Source organism: Microdochium trichocladiopsis (genome assembly GCF_020744255.1).
Source record: "Microdochium trichocladiopsis strain MPI-CAGE-CH-0230 chromosome Unknown B0I36scaffold_2, whole genome shotgun sequence".
Classification (NCBI taxonomy): Eukaryota; Fungi; Ascomycota; class Sordariomycetes; order Xylariales; family Microdochiaceae; genus Microdochium; species Microdochium trichocladiopsis.
In genome coordinates this window covers 1,957,773-1,972,754 of record NW_025763545.1, presented here as the reverse complement: position 1 = coordinate 1,972,754, position 14,982 = coordinate 1,957,773, and the positions used below count along the sequence as shown (strand labels likewise).

At 58.0% G+C, this 14,982-nt stretch overlaps 7 protein-coding genes across 7 annotated transcripts; 3 read left to right on the top strand and 4 right to left on the bottom strand.

Moving 5' to 3' along the window:
- The first annotated feature begins 10 nt into the window (after positions 1-10).
- B0I36DRAFT_314591 (uncharacterized protein) lies at positions 11-2,976 on the top strand. Its single transcript, XM_046152784.1, has one exon. It carries the CDS (start codon positions 174-176, stop codon positions 2,835-2,837), a length of 2,664 nt encoding a protein of 887 aa, XP_046016800.1. The 5' UTR covers positions 11-173; the 3' UTR covers positions 2,838-2,976.
- A 366-nt stretch (positions 2,977-3,342) lies between these two features.
- Positions 3,343-5,357, bottom strand: B0I36DRAFT_69667 (Mis12 protein-domain-containing protein). The gene is made up of 2 exons (XM_046163228.1): positions 5,031-5,357; positions 3,343-4,965 (listed from the first exon to the last, which is right to left on the bottom strand). The coding sequence occupies exons 1-2, from the start codon at positions 5,076-5,078 to the stop codon at positions 3,466-3,468; spliced, it is 1,548 nt and encodes a 515-aa protein (XP_046016799.1). The 5' UTR covers positions 5,079-5,357; the 3' UTR covers positions 3,343-3,465.
- Positions 5,358-5,380: 23 nt separating this feature from the next.
- B0I36DRAFT_345754 (uncharacterized protein) lies at positions 5,381-7,068 on the top strand (the record flags this gene model as incomplete). The annotated part of the gene is made up of 4 exons (XM_046156388.1): positions 5,381-5,423; positions 5,495-5,760; positions 5,887-6,370; positions 6,545-7,068. The coding sequence occupies 4 exons, from the start codon at positions 5,381-5,383 to the stop codon at positions 7,066-7,068; spliced, it is 1,317 nt and encodes a 438-aa protein (XP_046016798.1).
- Positions 7,069-7,229: 161 nt separating this feature from the next.
- On the bottom strand, positions 7,230-8,379 carry B0I36DRAFT_69642 (Mss4-like protein). Its single transcript, XM_046163227.1, has 4 exons — positions 8,214-8,379; positions 7,964-8,093; positions 7,577-7,874; positions 7,230-7,476 (listed from the first exon to the last, which is right to left on the bottom strand). The coding sequence occupies exons 1-4, from the start codon at positions 8,226-8,228 to the stop codon at positions 7,392-7,394; spliced, it is 528 nt and encodes a 175-aa protein (XP_046016797.1). The 5' UTR covers positions 8,229-8,379; the 3' UTR covers positions 7,230-7,391.
- Positions 8,380-8,577: 198 nt separating this feature from the next.
- B0I36DRAFT_314585 (uncharacterized protein) lies at positions 8,578-9,713 on the bottom strand. The gene has a single exon (XM_046152783.1). The coding sequence runs from the start codon at positions 9,270-9,272 to the stop codon at positions 8,757-8,759; it is 516 nt and encodes a 171-aa protein (XP_046016796.1). The 5' UTR covers positions 9,273-9,713; the 3' UTR covers positions 8,578-8,756.
- Positions 9,714-10,567: 854 nt separating this feature from the next.
- On the top strand, positions 10,568-11,743 carry B0I36DRAFT_236740 (fatty acid hydroxylase superfamily-domain-containing protein; the record flags this gene model as incomplete). Its single annotated transcript, XM_046149485.1, has 2 exons — positions 10,568-11,246; positions 11,304-11,743. The coding sequence occupies 2 exons, from the start codon at positions 10,568-10,570 to the stop codon at positions 11,741-11,743; spliced, it is 1,119 nt and encodes a 372-aa protein (XP_046016795.1).
- Positions 11,744-12,278: 535 nt separating this feature from the next.
- Positions 12,279-13,967, bottom strand: B0I36DRAFT_359335 (uncharacterized protein; the record flags this gene model as incomplete). The annotated part of the gene is made up of 2 exons (XM_046158113.1): positions 12,279-13,740; positions 13,837-13,967. The coding sequence occupies 2 exons, from the start codon at positions 13,965-13,967 to the stop codon at positions 12,279-12,281; spliced, it is 1,593 nt and encodes a 530-aa protein (XP_046016794.1).
- Between the last annotated feature and the right edge of the window lie 1,015 nt (positions 13,968-14,982).

Genomic DNA, 14,982 nt, shown 5'->3' with positions numbered 1-14,982 from the left:
CAATTTCTCACAACGCATCAATCACAACGTCTGCAACGACTGGCCACCTCGACCCGAGCACGACGAGCCCAAACACACCAGCACAACAGCAGCATCAGAGGACCCAGGACGAGCTCCCCCGGCCACTACCCACGAGCCGACTCCCGCCGTTCCTGCACAAGCCGGCTGCGGGCATGAAGACCCCGCGCAACGTCTGCCTGCTATGCCGCCATAATCTCACGGCCACCAGCGCCTCCCAGCGTCACCAGCCGCAGCTATGGGCCCCCCGCCTCGCCGCCGGCTTCGCGACGACCTCACCCGCCAGCAACACGCAGGCCGCAGCTCGCGAGCCCCGAGACCGGCAGAACCAGGACCAGAACCAGCGTCGTCCGCACAATCCCGTCAGGCGCGTGCTTGCGCCGGGCTCTGGTGAGAGACAGGCCAACACTGCCCGGCCAGATCGACCAGTTAGACAGGCTGCCCCGCCTCCACAGACCTCGGCCAGGCTAGAAGCCATCTTTCAAGACATCGTCACCGCGCACGATGCAAGAAGAAATGCAACCCCCCAGGCAGGCAAGCAGTCTGGACAGCCAGTCGGCGGCGTCAACCTCACTCTGGTCCAGGACGTAGCAAAGCTCCAGGACATGGTCGACAGCGACGCCCCACTCACAGACGCCTTCGCCTTCCTCAAGGGCCATATTTATCCAACGGTCCGCGAGTCCGAGTCGTACATACCCCAGATCTTCTACACCGTCGTGTCCAAGCTGGTAGACAAAGCCATTGCTGCCAAGGAAGCCGACCTCACCTCGACCACCTTGCCTAGCGCCGCCGACATCTTCCGCGTATATGCCGATCTCGGGGATCTCAAGCCACATCGGTGGTGCTCTCTCGTCGGCAAGTTGGTGCAAAGCCTCGTCGACTCCAATCCAGACATGTCGATTGAGGACTACGAGAGCCACTTGGCTTCGCGGGATGTTATGCTGGCCGACCTCGTTGACTGCTGGAAAGTTCTGTCGCTCCCAAAGTTCCCCATCAATCTGGACAACGACAGCGAGATGGATGGGTTTTGGTTCCCCAGACTCGATAAGTTTTCTGTCCCGAGGTATTCAAGGTCGGACAAATTTACTGCAGCGTTCTGCAGCGTGTTCCCCCAGTATCCCCCTGAAAGCCTCGGACCCTCGACAGCAGCGTTGGCCATCGCCACGTACACACTGCTTCTCGATTCACGCCGAAGCAACCCCGCAGCAAGGCGGGCTGCCGTTCGGTTCTTGAATAAGATTGCTCGCCTCATCACGGTTGTCCGTGTCAGAGACGAGACACTCCAGAACCTTATGCGAGCGACTTTCCCGGGACTGGAGAAGTATGTACTTGACGAATGGCCCAGCATCAAGCAACATCTGGACGAGAACGTTACAGATGTGGACAATTCCAAGGAATGGGCGGGCAAGCAGCCAAGCAGCTCTCCTAGCAAGACCTATTTCGACCCCTCACACATTGGGTCACGCTTGTCTCAAGCATATGGCCGGCGTTCAGGATCGCGCAACTCGCATGAGGTGGATAAGCTGTGGCACGCCTTTGTTGGGCCTGAGCAGGACATTCCGGCAGATCGTGCCGCCCAGCTTAAGAACTACCCGGATCTTTTCAACTCCTTCATTAATACATATATGGCGCTGAACAATACGGACAAGGCCGTGCAGTGTTGGAACACACTGCGTAAAGTTGGACTCAAGCCTACCTTGCGGACCTGGAATGTCATGCTCGATGGATGCCGGAAGGCCAGAAACCTGCACGGTTTGACCAACATATGGGGCAAGCTCGCAGCATCCAAGATGACGCTAGACATTGGCGTCTGGACGACATACGTCTCCGGTCTGATCGATTGTGGCAATGTCGAGGGCGCCATCCAAGCACTAGAGGATTTGACTCGAGCTTACAAGAGCGCGGAGGCAGCAGGCGACACCTCAAAAGTCGTCAAGCCATCTATTGAGCCGGTCAATGCCGCATTGGCCGGCCTCATTCGTTCCAATCGGCTGCCACTTGCAGAGAAATTGGTCGAGTGGTCCTCACGCCAGGGCCTTAAGCCGGATATCTTCACTTTCAACACGCTCTTGAGGCCTCTGATCCGCCAAGACAGGCAGGAAGATGTGGCTCGCTTGTTTGCGACCATGGACTCGCTCGGGATCAAAGCAGACGCAGCCACTTTCACTGTCATTCTCGACGCCTGCCTGGCAGATTTGGACTCGGTAGAAGAGCAGATCGAGATGGTGAACAAGGTTCTGTCGCAGATGAAAGCTGCTGGGCTCGAGACGAACCTCCAGACATACGGCAAAATGATCTACTTGCTCCTACGCAGCGGCGATCGCGCCAAAGAGGCAGTCAAGGTCGTCCTCGCCCACTTGTGGAGCGAAGGTCACGAGCTGTCGCCGCACATCTACACAATGCTTGTCGAGCACTACTTCAGCCGGTCGCCTCCGGATCTTTTTGCGGTAGAGTCGCTGCTCAAGCGCCGCCGCTTGCTCGACTACGACGACATGGACCGCGTCTTCTACGACCGCCTGATCAAGGGATATGCGCTGGTCGGCGAGCTGAAGGCGCTCGACATCTACTACAAGCTGTGTGCGGCCGGGTATCTTACGACACTTGGCACGCAGCTCGAGCTTTTGCGCATGCTGCTCGCCCAAAACAGGCGTGAGGAGGCTCGCGGGCTCGCCAACACGACCAAGCAGAAATACGAGGAGCTGCACCCGCCCACCACGCCGGGCAGCGAGGAGGACAGCTACTGGAAGCACACGTTCTGGCATGTCTCGGCCGAGGAGGGGCTGCTCGACTCACCACTTCCCGGGTTGCGGCGACGGTAGAGGAAGAGAGCAAGATTGTGCAGAGAGGTGTCGTCCCGCGCCCTGCTCGTCACATGGCCTCGTTTTCTGAGGAGGAAATACGGGCGGAAGCTCAACTGTAGAATACTGTATCAGAACCAAACCATGATAATCTAGCGTATAACCATTTTCAAACGCCAGGTACTCTGTAGTCTCGTTGCCTCGTCATTGCAAGGGGGGCCCGTCTAATGCGTGCTTCACGTCTGCCTCGTTTGATATTTACGATGATGGAGAGTCACCTCCTCTGGGGATTAATCAACATTTCACGCGCAAGAGAAGGAATTCTAGATCGTGCTTCCTTGAAATTGGGATTGGGAAAACTCGTTTCTTTGGATTATCGATCAGGAAGACCGATCAGTCAGTAGGAGCGAAGAAATACTAAGCTGAGGTTTCCTTCTTCAAAACTTTCGGAACGGAAAACAAAAATAAGCAGAAACAACTATAAACGCCTGACCACCCTTTGCGCCTAAATAGCAGGATACCCCCCCCCCCTCCTTGATACCGATAGAGAACCCGCAAAACAACAAAACAGCGTCCCACGACAAAGAGGGCCAATGTTCAGGACTTATGCCGTGTAGTCACGCACACAACCGCGCAGACTTGCGGCCCCTCAAGACATGTCCATCAGGTCCTCCTCGTCATCGTCGTCCTCGTCCCGCTCTTCCACCATCATCCTGTCGTCGCGATGGTCGCCGCCATCACCGGGTTTCGTCGCGACTTTGCGAGGCCCCGGCGTGGTGGTGGTGGTCGCTTTCCGGCCGCTCGCGGGTGTCCGCCTCAGAGACGCGGAGGCGCTGGCTGGCGGTTTCCGGTGGCTCGCAGCAGAGGCCCTGGCCGCTGTCGCGGGGGTGGTCGCGGTGGACTTGCTGATGCGTGACTTTGCCGCAGGCGTCGCCGCGGGCGGCCCCGCGGAGCCTGCTCTCCTCGTAGTTAATGCTGAAAACGCGGCGGCTGTGTCGTGCTGGTCCTCATCCTGCTGTGTAGCTCCGCCTGCAGCAGCCCTAGCTGAAGAAGAAGAAGATGATGATGATGAAGCGGTCTCCCTGCCGAGAATAGCAGCGACCTTTTCCAACCCTTCAACCTCGCCGTGCGCCAGCTGCCGTCCTTCGCCCTGCCACTCGCCGTCGCGCACCTCGCCGTGCCGCCCGAGCTCGAGCCCATGCACGATCTCGAGGTGCCGCCGCGTCGCGTGCTCGACGTACTCTGTGCGCTGGCGGCGCCAGCTCTTACTTCGATGTTTCTCCTCGTCAAAGTCGAGACCCGGTTTGCGCTGGCTCGCGTCATCGCCCTCGTCCTCATGGTCCTCTTCGGGAGGAGTGGGTGCGAGGAGATCAGGTGTTACATTGCGCAGGGATTCTGACAGCGCGCGCAGAGCCTGGAGCTGGGACAATGTGAATGCTGTCGTCGTGCCAAGCGGCGTGGAGCCCCCCGCGGCAGAGAGTGTGCCCTTCTGCTGGAGGAATGCGAACGGGCTGGGACCATGTTTCTCTGCACCGTCCATGTCTGATTGCGGCACGGTCGTTGATGTGTCGTTGCTGTTGTCGTCGCCGCCCTCCGTCTTGACCTGAACCTTGCCGCCGAGGATCAAATGTTGGAGCTTCTGTAGCGTGCGAGCGTTGCGCTCGCGCTCGGCCGTGAGGAGGGCGTTCAGTCGCATGCTTTCCCGCAGTTTCCTGCGTAGCTCATTGATGCTGGCCAGAGTAGGCACGTCGCTCGAGGCATTCTGCGGTTGTTTTTGTCGCGCCGCATCCGAGTCTGCAGCCACGGCGGCGTTGACGAAGTCGAGGCCCTCGTAGTGGCTCAGGCGCATCCAGTCGCGAATGTCGACGGGCTGGACGCAGAGGAAGTTGCGGAGGACAAAGAGCTCAAACTTGTCGAGGTTGCGGTCTATACTGGCGCACAGGAGCGTTTCGAGCTGGTGGGTGCCGGCCTCGATCTCGTTCTTGGCCGCCTCGACCGGGTTCCACGGGTCGGCGGCGTTGTGCTTGGGCGGTGGCCTGGTCTTGAAGCCGAGGCTGGCGGGGGGCGCATTGAGGAGGCCCTGTTCGACGCTATTGAGGGCGCGCTCGGCGAGGATGTTGACGCTGTTGATGATGTCGTCTAGCAGGCTCTGGGGGTACGGCGGTCAGTTAGTCTTGGCCACCACCACGCACTGGTGTGATGAGGACAACTCACGACCGGAGGGTAGCCAAAGTGCTCGGTGAGCAGCTCAGTGTCGGCCATGATAATTGAGGGGACATGTGGCGCCTGCGCTCGCGGCGCTGGATTGCGAGGTTGTGGTCGTGATGTGGTCTGGCAAAGTGCAGGCCAAATTATGCGACTGGCGCGACACGCGACTGGACGTCTGAAAGTCAATATTTGGAGGGGCGCTGGGCCGACCCGCCAGGTAACCAATCGGCAGTCCTAAAATAAACTGTCACCACAACCCAGGCTACAAACGCCCATTGCTTTCTGCTCAGGGATGATGCGCATTGGCTGCTCGCTCATGCCCGTCAAGACATTCTCTTGAATGTTTGTCGAGCAGGATGCCACTTGCACGTGGAGAGCAGTGGAAGACATCTGCCCCGAGTGAGCATCTGCCGACCATGGTCCGGCCGGTTTTCTGTCTGTCAATCATCGTGCCTGCCCCTGCTCGCAAGGGTCCCAGCCAGCTGCAGCCGCCCCCACCAGTGACGGCACTGGCACCGAGCGCCAGCGGCCTCCATCCACCAAGCACCCCACGAGTCACGGCCTCTGTCTCTTCCCTGTGCGACAAGCTCTGCGCGATAACACGGCATCGTCTAGCTCGACGCCCCAGGTCATGTCGGAAAGGTTCAAGAACATCGCCAAGAATGGCTGGCGCCCAGAGAAGTCGAGCTCCAGCTCCAGCTCCAGCTCTTCAGGGGGCGGCGTCCGTGGCCGTGTGGTAGGTCCTTGTTTGCTTTTCTGTCCCCCAAGGTCCCTTCATGTCATCACCTTGCAAGTCCTCTTGGCGCTGTTCCTTCTTGTATCGCTTTTCACGGTTGTCTTGGTGTACTGAATATTTTGACAGAATGGCCTGCTTAGTCGGCCTCTCGGCGGCTCAGCCTCGTCGTCCTCAGAGAGCCGCGGCGCTGCTATGCCTATTGCCTCACTCAAGGATCCAAACTCGTTTGGCCCGCCTCCCAAGCACGTCGCCGCAGGTGGCCAAGTTGTCCCGACCTCAACAGCTTCAGCATACCAGTCGCGGCAACCGCCGGCTCTACCAGCCCCGTCCTCATCATCGGTAGCAGGAGATGTATCGGGAGGACGGGCCAACTACTCCCCGAGCCCAGTACAGGAGGAGGAGCAGCCCAGACCACCACCCAAGCCCTTCAAGATCGACAGCTCCGGCCTCTCGACTTCACACTTGCCGCCGCCGCCGGCACGCAGGGACGGCGCGGATGGTCGTGCTCCAGGCACAGGCCCACTCGGACCTGGCCACACGTCGCGCACACCGACTTCTCCGGTTTCACCGGCTCGCACCAGCACGCAGTCACCAGCAGGAGCAGCACCAGGTGCGGGGAGAATGGCTGGACCACCACCGTCTCTTCCTCCGCGATTGCCGCCGCGGAGACCAGGTTCAACAGCCTCGCCGGCCTCGCCGGCCTCCCCGCCAGTATCACCCGCGCGTACCCCTGTGGCCGCCTCGGCAACGGCGAGTTCTGGGGGTTACATCAACGGCTCGGCAGCGAACCGGCTCGGCGCAGCAGGAATCTCAGTCCCCGGTTTCGGCATCGGCGGCGGTGGCAGCAGAACGACGGCAAACACAACAGCAGCAGCAGATACACCACCCCCACCAGCATCAGCAGGCGGTGGCACAACATGGGCGCAGAAACAGGCAGCCCTGCGCACGGTATCGCAGTTCAACAAGGACCCATCATCAGTGTCGTTGGCGGATGCTAAGGCGGCCGCAGGCACGGCCAACAACTTCCGTGAGCGCCACGGGGCGCAGGTCGCTTCCGGGCTTAAGACGGCGAACTCGGTCAGTCAGAGGTTTGGCGGCGGTGCTGGAGGGGGTGTCGCCTACAACACGGGGCCGACCAGCATGGCGGGTGCCGCCGCATCCTTTAGCGGTGCTGCTCTGGCGGCGAAGAAGAAGGCTGCTCCTCCGCCGCCAAAAAAGAAACCAGGTCTGTCTAGCACAAGTGCGGCTGACGGAGATTCAGGAGGACCGCCTCCTCCAATTCCATTAGCAACTAGACCTACCTTTTGATGCAGTTTGAGTCAAGCCGATACCCACTGAACAAGAACCTGCATAAACATCGCAGCATAATCAGATCATCATCATCCTTTGCTTTTCATTTGATGGCTGAATAGACTTTGGATCTAGCCAGAACTTCCCTGGCAAGGGTTTTGCTGCTGCACAATGGGGTCGAAACGGTATGAATGCTCTCCACGCATCGTAAGAAATGGCGGTAGATAGTTTTACTTTTTTTCCCCTCGGGCCTCCGCACGATACAAAGGGGACTGTGGCATTGATCATGGGCTTCGTGGTATCTTCTTTCAAATCCTTCCTGTCGCATCCACCAAGGGGGCTTAAACCTTCATCTCGGTAAGACCGTGCTTCCACAGGGTCACGTAAGGGGTGACGCCGTCCTCACGGTAGTTGAGGAGAACAACCCTGTTTGTGCATGTTAGTACTCATTCGACGCAAGGTATGGCAAGTGATCCAATGTGGGGGGTCGCGCATCTCCATGCCCACAGGTAGAGTCAACACGTACATTCCGTCGGGGTTCATGCTCTCGCCAATGTAGAACTCGTAGTCCTTGAAGTTGGCGATGATCTTCTTGGCGAAGGCGTTGGCCTTGGACTGGAAGTCCTTGACCTCCTCCTCGGTAGCGCCCTTGGCGGCAAGGGCCTTCTTGACGTTGCCCATGTACTCCTTGAGGTAGACCAGGTAGCTCTTCTTGTCGAAGCTGGTGGGCTGGAGGCGGAAGGAGTGGACAATGTTGTTGACCTTCTCGGCAGAGTCCTCGACACCCTCCTCAGCCTCCTCGGCGGAAGCGTTGGCACCAGTGTCTGTGTGATGTGTTGGTTTCAGGTCAGTTGGACATTCTCCCCCGCCAAAGCACTCTCGATGTGCAGCCCGGCTTGTTGGGACTACGTACCGACATCAACGGCACCAATCTCGATCATGGCGCAGTCAGCCTCGTACGCGACGCCGTCAACCTCCTTGACGTCGAACGAGTCGGAGATGAGCTCATCGCCAGTGTTGCCCAGCACCTCGAGAACGGCATCCTAATAGAACAGAACAATCACGAGTTAGCAAAGCGGGGTTGCTGAGACGATCGCGAAACATGCTGCTGCTGCTTGTGCTGCCGTCTGCGAGAGATCCAAGCTACCAGGAGAGAAGCGTACCTTGTAGATAATCATGGTGGCGGTATTGTTCGAAGTATCACGATTGCTCGATGAGAATGGGAGAAGTGGGTAGGACGTGAGGCGGGATGGAAGGAACAAAGTGCACCTGGGCAGGCTGTTGATATTTTCCCAAAGGCACGCCGTAGCCAGAGCAGAGGGCAGAGCGAGGGCGGGCGGCTGCCCCTCATTCGCTGTGCTAAATTTTACGTCCCCGCCAAAGTGGGCTTCCAGCCTGGACGGGGCGGGGTCCCTGCCATGAGATCGTTGCTGTCCACATGCTTGCTGAGAGCTGTCAGTCGAGCCAGTCAACTAACACGACAGGCGGGCGTGGGACTGGGCTCCAGCTCTTTTCTTGCCTTGCCTCGCCAAAGTGTCGTCTGTACTCATGCACCACCACTTGCTCCAGCTACACACCAGCAGTCTCGAATCTGGCCAGAACACGGACAAATGCCTTGTGCTGGTCTCAACCTGGCATGAAGATATGCACAGTATCGCTCCTGTGGACCACCGAGAGAGCAAGTCTTCTACACTCGCAGAGACCAGCTACGACCGAACAGAGACGAATCTATGTGATGGCATGTCAAGAAACCAAGTCAGATGGGTTTGAGCCGACCTTGGCTTACACCTGGATCGGGGCTTGATTTCAGTAGCCAGCAGCCCTGGAGCCCACGAAAACCCGGAATAAGGGTCCATCCAGCTCTCCATCCCCACTTCCACAGCAACTCGATTCGTGAGACGCCAACGTCGTCTCTTCGAAATGCCGCCTTCCTGAAATTCGCCTTCGAGACTGCCCGAGAGACGACTGGTAGATCCCGAGCAAGATATTGATAGGACATGCTTGTGGTGGCAGGCACGGGCTGTGACCCAATCATCCATACCACCGCTACCCTCGTCTTTCGTCACGGCATTGTGAGCTTCGCATGTTGCGCTCTCTGAGCCTTGATCAGCTCTGGTCCGGAGGAAAACAGGCATTATCGTGTGCACGCCTGTTCTCGCCGTCTGGGCTCTGTTATGCAGCGCTTCTCTGCATGAAATGAGCTTCCCCAGCATACCACACATCCAGCTGGCCAGGAACGACAGGGGCAGCCTTGCTCTACACGAGTCCACTTATGTCATTGACTGCGGAACGGGGCCGATGGCGCTTACCATGCTGCTAGTTGTTTTGTTGTTCATGTTCCTGCGGATGGACTGGGCTGGGCCCGCGACCGTTCGGAAGGCCGTCTTGGTACATGCAGATCTTGTTATGCATTAGCTCCGGCCATGGCAGATTGCACCTCAACCCACGCAGTGGCAAAAAGGGTCTTCTTGGGCCACAGACAGGCGGTCCCTCGTCTATTACTCACCCACGCCCAGTGCCACCGAACAGCAGGTGCTCGATTGTATCGTGCGATTGTCATCCTACCTCTACATCTCCAGACCAAGACTCAGGGGCCATGGCGTCCATGACTAGGTGACAGACTCGAGAACAGTCCCCGAAAACAAAAATACACTACACAGCACCGTACTAGTCCCATTCATCTGTAGAATCGTAAGACCGGACCATCCGGGTAGCGAGATTGGGAAAAGGGGGCAAGTGACAAATCACAGCGGGAGTTGGGCTCTGGGGCGGGACTGTGCATCAAGTACAGATCTTGAAGCCCGAGCTATAGAGTACCTGCGCGCTGCCTGCTTTTATGTGCAAGAGACTGCGATGCTGGCTCATGATCAAAGTCCCACCCTATCTCCCTGCCTAGACAGGTACCTCGCGACAGCCCCCCTGGCACGGACGGGTGCCAGGTAGGCGCGGCATTAGAAGTGTCGCGCCACCCGGGCCCGTTTGAGCAGCGGCAACACGCGACCGGACTTCGGGGCCGTCACAGCTCGCCAGCGTTTTCGAGTCTAGCATGTCATCTGCCTCAGTCTCAAGCAGGGTCTGATCTCCAGCGATCCCGCCCGCTTTCTCCCCTGATCAAGTCCTTCTGCCTGCTCGCCCGGCTGCTTGCTCTTCATCACGGACACAAACCCCCGAACCAGCGTGGTCCAGTCTTCTTCTCCTCGCTCCTTCTCAATCACGACCTGCATTGCTCCTCCTACACGTTCTCTCCAGCCCTACAGCCAACTTCGACCTCTCCTTTCGATCTTGACTCTAAGCGGACCCCCAGCAGCATTCCAGCGCCCAGCCGACGCGCTTCACCACTCCCCTACTTCCACCGCAATCTACCAAACCTCCTGATTTGGACCACGACCGCCTCCACCCGGGCCGGCCGGCACATTGACCTTCGTCCAGCCCCAAAGTTGTTATCAGTGCAACGAACATCTCATCACAACCCAAGTCCGCAGCCGTCGCAACCACGCCAGTCATGGCGGCAATGGCGATGAACTCGACGTCGACCTACGACTTGCCGCCTCTACCGACATATACAGCTGTCGTGCGCGACGACGTACTGTCATTCCTCCCGGATCTGTACCTCTTGACCCTTGCGCCCACCGTCTCATATTGGGTAGTTTCCATCTTCTTCCACATCGTCGACACCTACGATTTCTGGCCTCAGTATCGTCTGCACACGCCTGCCGAGATTACACAACGGAACCGCGTCACCCGGTACGAGGTGCTTCGCGATGTCATCTTCCAGCAGATCCTGCAGGCTGTCGTGTCCGTCATCCTGGGCTTGACTGATCCGCCGCAGATGACCGGCACGGAGGAGTACGACGTGGCTGTATGGGCGACTCGCATCCGGCTAGCCCAGCGCGCGTTGCCATCACTGCTAGGCTTTCTCGGCCTCAACGCCACTGCTCTGTCCAAGAACATGGCCGGTTCTCATCCTCTGCTCGCTGGAGTGCTTGCAGGTGGACACTATCCGTTCTTGACAACCTCCTTGGCTGCTACTAACGGCACTACATCTGTCCCGGCTTTCGCGGCCTGGGAGCTGTTCGTCGCAAAGGTCATCTACAACGTAGTGATTCCTGGCCTCCAATTCCTCGCGGCCACTGTTTTCCTCGATACCTGGCAGTACTTCCTCCACAGAGCCATGCACATGAACAGGTGGCTGTACAGTAAGTGTTCAATTGACCGTTCCGGAGCGAATGACAGAATTCTGACACCTCACGCAGCTACCCTGCACTCTCGACACCACCGTCTCTACGTCCCTTACGCATACGGTGCTTTGTACAACCACCCTGTTGAGGGCTTCTTGCTTGACACCGTCGGGGCCGGTCTGGCCTATAAGCTTTCTTTCATGACCTCAAGACAGGGTATGCTGTTCTTCGCCTTCTCGTCGATGAAGACTGTCGACGACCACTGCGGATACGCACTTCCATGGGACCCCCTCCAGCACATCTCTGGCAACAACGCTGCCTACCACGACATCCACCACCAAAGCTGGGGCATCAAGACGAATTTCGCGCAACCATACTTCACCTTTTGGGACCGGATTCTGGGTACAATGTGGAAGGGCGATACGACTTTGAAATACGAGAGATCTCGCGTCAACGCCGAGAACGCTCTCAAGGCTGAAGCTGAAAAGCCAACGGCGGCCACCAAGTCTTCTTGAGTGCAAGTGGCATGCTTTTCTGTACTGCTGGGTGGTATTCCACCCTCGAATAATGTAATTTTACACTCAAGATGGCATCGAATGGGCGGTGTTGGTCATGATTCCACCAGCATACCCCTCTGTGAGGTCCTTGAGATAGGATAAACGCGACCCTGAACTAATCTTCTAATCATTACTTTTTCAAAGGTTCTCCTTTTGAGTCCTTGCACGACAGAACGGGCAGTCGACGGTTTATATTTGGACAAAGAGCATTATGATGGGCGTTCTCGTTGAAGAATATAACTTACTCAGTACTCCCTTGCGGCTCCCGGTGCGTCATGATAGTGAAGAGTTTCCAAACGTGTGAGGCTTGCTTTTGTGCTAAAGCGCAGCTTGACACGATAAAAAGACTCTTCTTCCATCCTTCTCCAACATGCGGGCGTTTCTCGTGCGTAGTATCTGAAGCCCACACGATCGGCAGCTATTCTCGACGATGACTACTACGTGCCAAAAGAGGAACCAACTGGGGAAGTGGAAATCCCTCTTAGAGTTGTCATCACGACCCACCACCAGCTGGCGATGTAAATCTCATGGACCGCCAAAGCCTCAGAGACCGTCCCAGCAGCCTGCGCAAGGCCCCATGCGCGTCGGGATATCTAGTTGCGTTACTCGGAAACGGGACCGCCGCTGCGCCCTGCTCTTCTGCGCCTGCGCGGCGCCGTCCCGCTAGCACGGCAGCTGACGGTGACGAGGATGGGGAAGAAGTAAGTGATGGCGATGTTGGAGAGGCTGATGGGGGTTCTGCGATAGAGGGAGAAGGCAAGGAGGAGGAGGGGGGGATGAAGAAGAAGAAGGCATCGAGCTTGGCAATCTCCTCGTCGTCCCTGCCCTCTGCGCAGCCGCGGTCCAGGGCGCCGTCGTCAAAGGCGATGCCGTGCCAGAGCAGCACGCCCAGGTCCTGTGCTTTCTTGACGAGCGGCAGCAGCGGCATCTGTTTCTGCCCCTCCTGCGTCTCGTCGGCCACGAGCTCGGGGCAGAGAAGGGTGAGCTCATCCCAGAACATCCTCCGCAGGCGCCGGGCGTCTGGGCAGTATATGAATCTCCTCGTCTCCGTCTTCGTCTTCTTCTCCTCCTTCTTCATCTTCGTTGCCGCGTCTCCCCCGCATCTCGTGCCGTCTCCTTGTTGTTGGTCCTCGATGGCTTGCTCCTGCTGCTGCTCCTGTCCTTGTACCTGCTGCTCGCCGAGAAGTTCCTCGAGCCCGTACATGCCCACGCCGAACGGGAGGTGCTCTGCCTCGGCCCAGTCTATGAGCCCCGCCAGCGCGCCGGTCGCCGGGTCGACCATGATGTTCGCGGGCAGGAGGTCGCCGTGGGTGAGCACCCAGGGCAGCGCGGACTCGATGGCCTCGAGACTGTCCAGCGCGGAGACGACGAAGGGCTTGAGCCGCTGCGGGAGGGAGGCATGCATCGTCTGCAAGCGGGAGCGGAGCGAGGCTCCCACGAGACCACGCCGCGGAGGCGCTTTCGTCGTCGACTTTGTCGTCTCACTCGTCGTTGTGGAAGTGGCGATGGCGTCCTTGAAGCCCGTGGCGTGGAAGCGGGCAAAGTCTCGCACCAGCCGTTCTCTCTGCGCCGAGCCCTGCGGCTGGTCAACCAAAAGTTGCGCATCTCGTTGCGGTGGTGCAAGAGACGAGACTCCCGTTGAGGATGGCGGCGGCGGCGCACCGGCGGTGATCCGAGAGTCCAGCAATGAAACACCAATGATCCGGTGGAGCGCGTACACGACAAGCTCGAGCTCGCCGAGCTCGCCAATCTTCTGCGTCCTTGGTGCTAGTCGTCCGTAAACAGAGCAGGCTACGGCGGCCACCTCGGTGTCTATGGCATGGGCCCGCGGGCGGAACTGGATGACCATGCCACCATCCCCATGATCTGCATCGTGGTCGGCATCGCGAGCCTCTGTGAGATGACGCCCAGGCTCGTTGCTGTCCTGGATACTGGTCCGAGCAGCGGGAGTGTCGCTGAGGAACAGTGTATAAGAACAATATCCCTAAGAGGCCGCGGGACGGATCCGGCCAAGGCTGGGGAATTGGCTCCGGCAGAGAGACCGGGCGAACTCGTCGCACTGCTCCCGTGCCGAGACGGGGAGCCCCTGCCGCGCAAAGAAGCCCTCTGCAGCGGCGGCGGCTGCTGCTGCTGCTGCTGCTGGCAGGCATATCGCTGAGTCTGCGCGGGGCCTTGCGTCCATGGCTTCGCGGCTCTACCTCGAGGGAGGGAAGTGTCTGCGCTGGAGTCTCTTTGATTGCACGGGTCATGCCCCCATGGCAGGAGCAAAGGGCTGGCAGCTCTTCTGCTTCACATTTCGTGAGCTGGGCAGGAAAGGAATGGTGGCGAGGCGTGTGCAAGATGGGCATGACAGCTGATTGCTCATCCTGCTCGAGTTGGTAATTGAGGGGTAAGTCTGTGGGAGCTGGAAAGGGCATGTCAGCTGAGCGCCTCTCTTGGGAAGCTCATAGCAGCTTAGAAGGGGCATTGCGATGTCGCCTCTTGGCCATCCTCACCATGTAATCGTTGATTGCGACATGCGCATAGGCGTGTGTTCCAGATACCATTTCAGCTTGTGATGCAAGCGACTACGTGGGCGCACCAAAGTGATTTGTGGCGGCGAGCCCCGCAAACTCGTGAGCTCTGGAGTAGTGTTGGAGAGTGCAGCTGGATAGGCAAGACCCAAGTTAACTCAAGTCCAGGGCGACGACTAGAGTCTGCCTCTTCGGCTAATGGCTGCAAGTTTTGTGTCTGGACTGATTTTCTGGATTTCTGACCTTGTTAGTGATGCTGTTGCTTCCCCGGCTCTTACTGCTTATCACCAGAGCCACGACAATACAATCATGTTGTCTCTGTGGCAATGGGATTTATATTCATTCAGCCTGGGCCCAGACCTTATCTTAGTTGCACATATCACGTTTCTGGTTTGTACGAGTTCCTGAAAATATGTCTGTATATATTGTGGGTTTGTACGTGTTCCAGCACAGGCCATGGCGATTGCTACTGTTCAATAGACTGATTCGATAACCATGAAATAGGTGGAACACCATGTCTGTCTGACAACGAGACAATCAAGTCATGAGTCTCGTACCGGAGCAGCATGATATCTATCTTGGGGGAAACCCGGAAAAGGCAGACAAAGACGGCACTTCTGGGAGTTGAAATAAATATGACCTCCGCTATCTCGTGTATAACGGACAAGAGAACATACTTGTAAC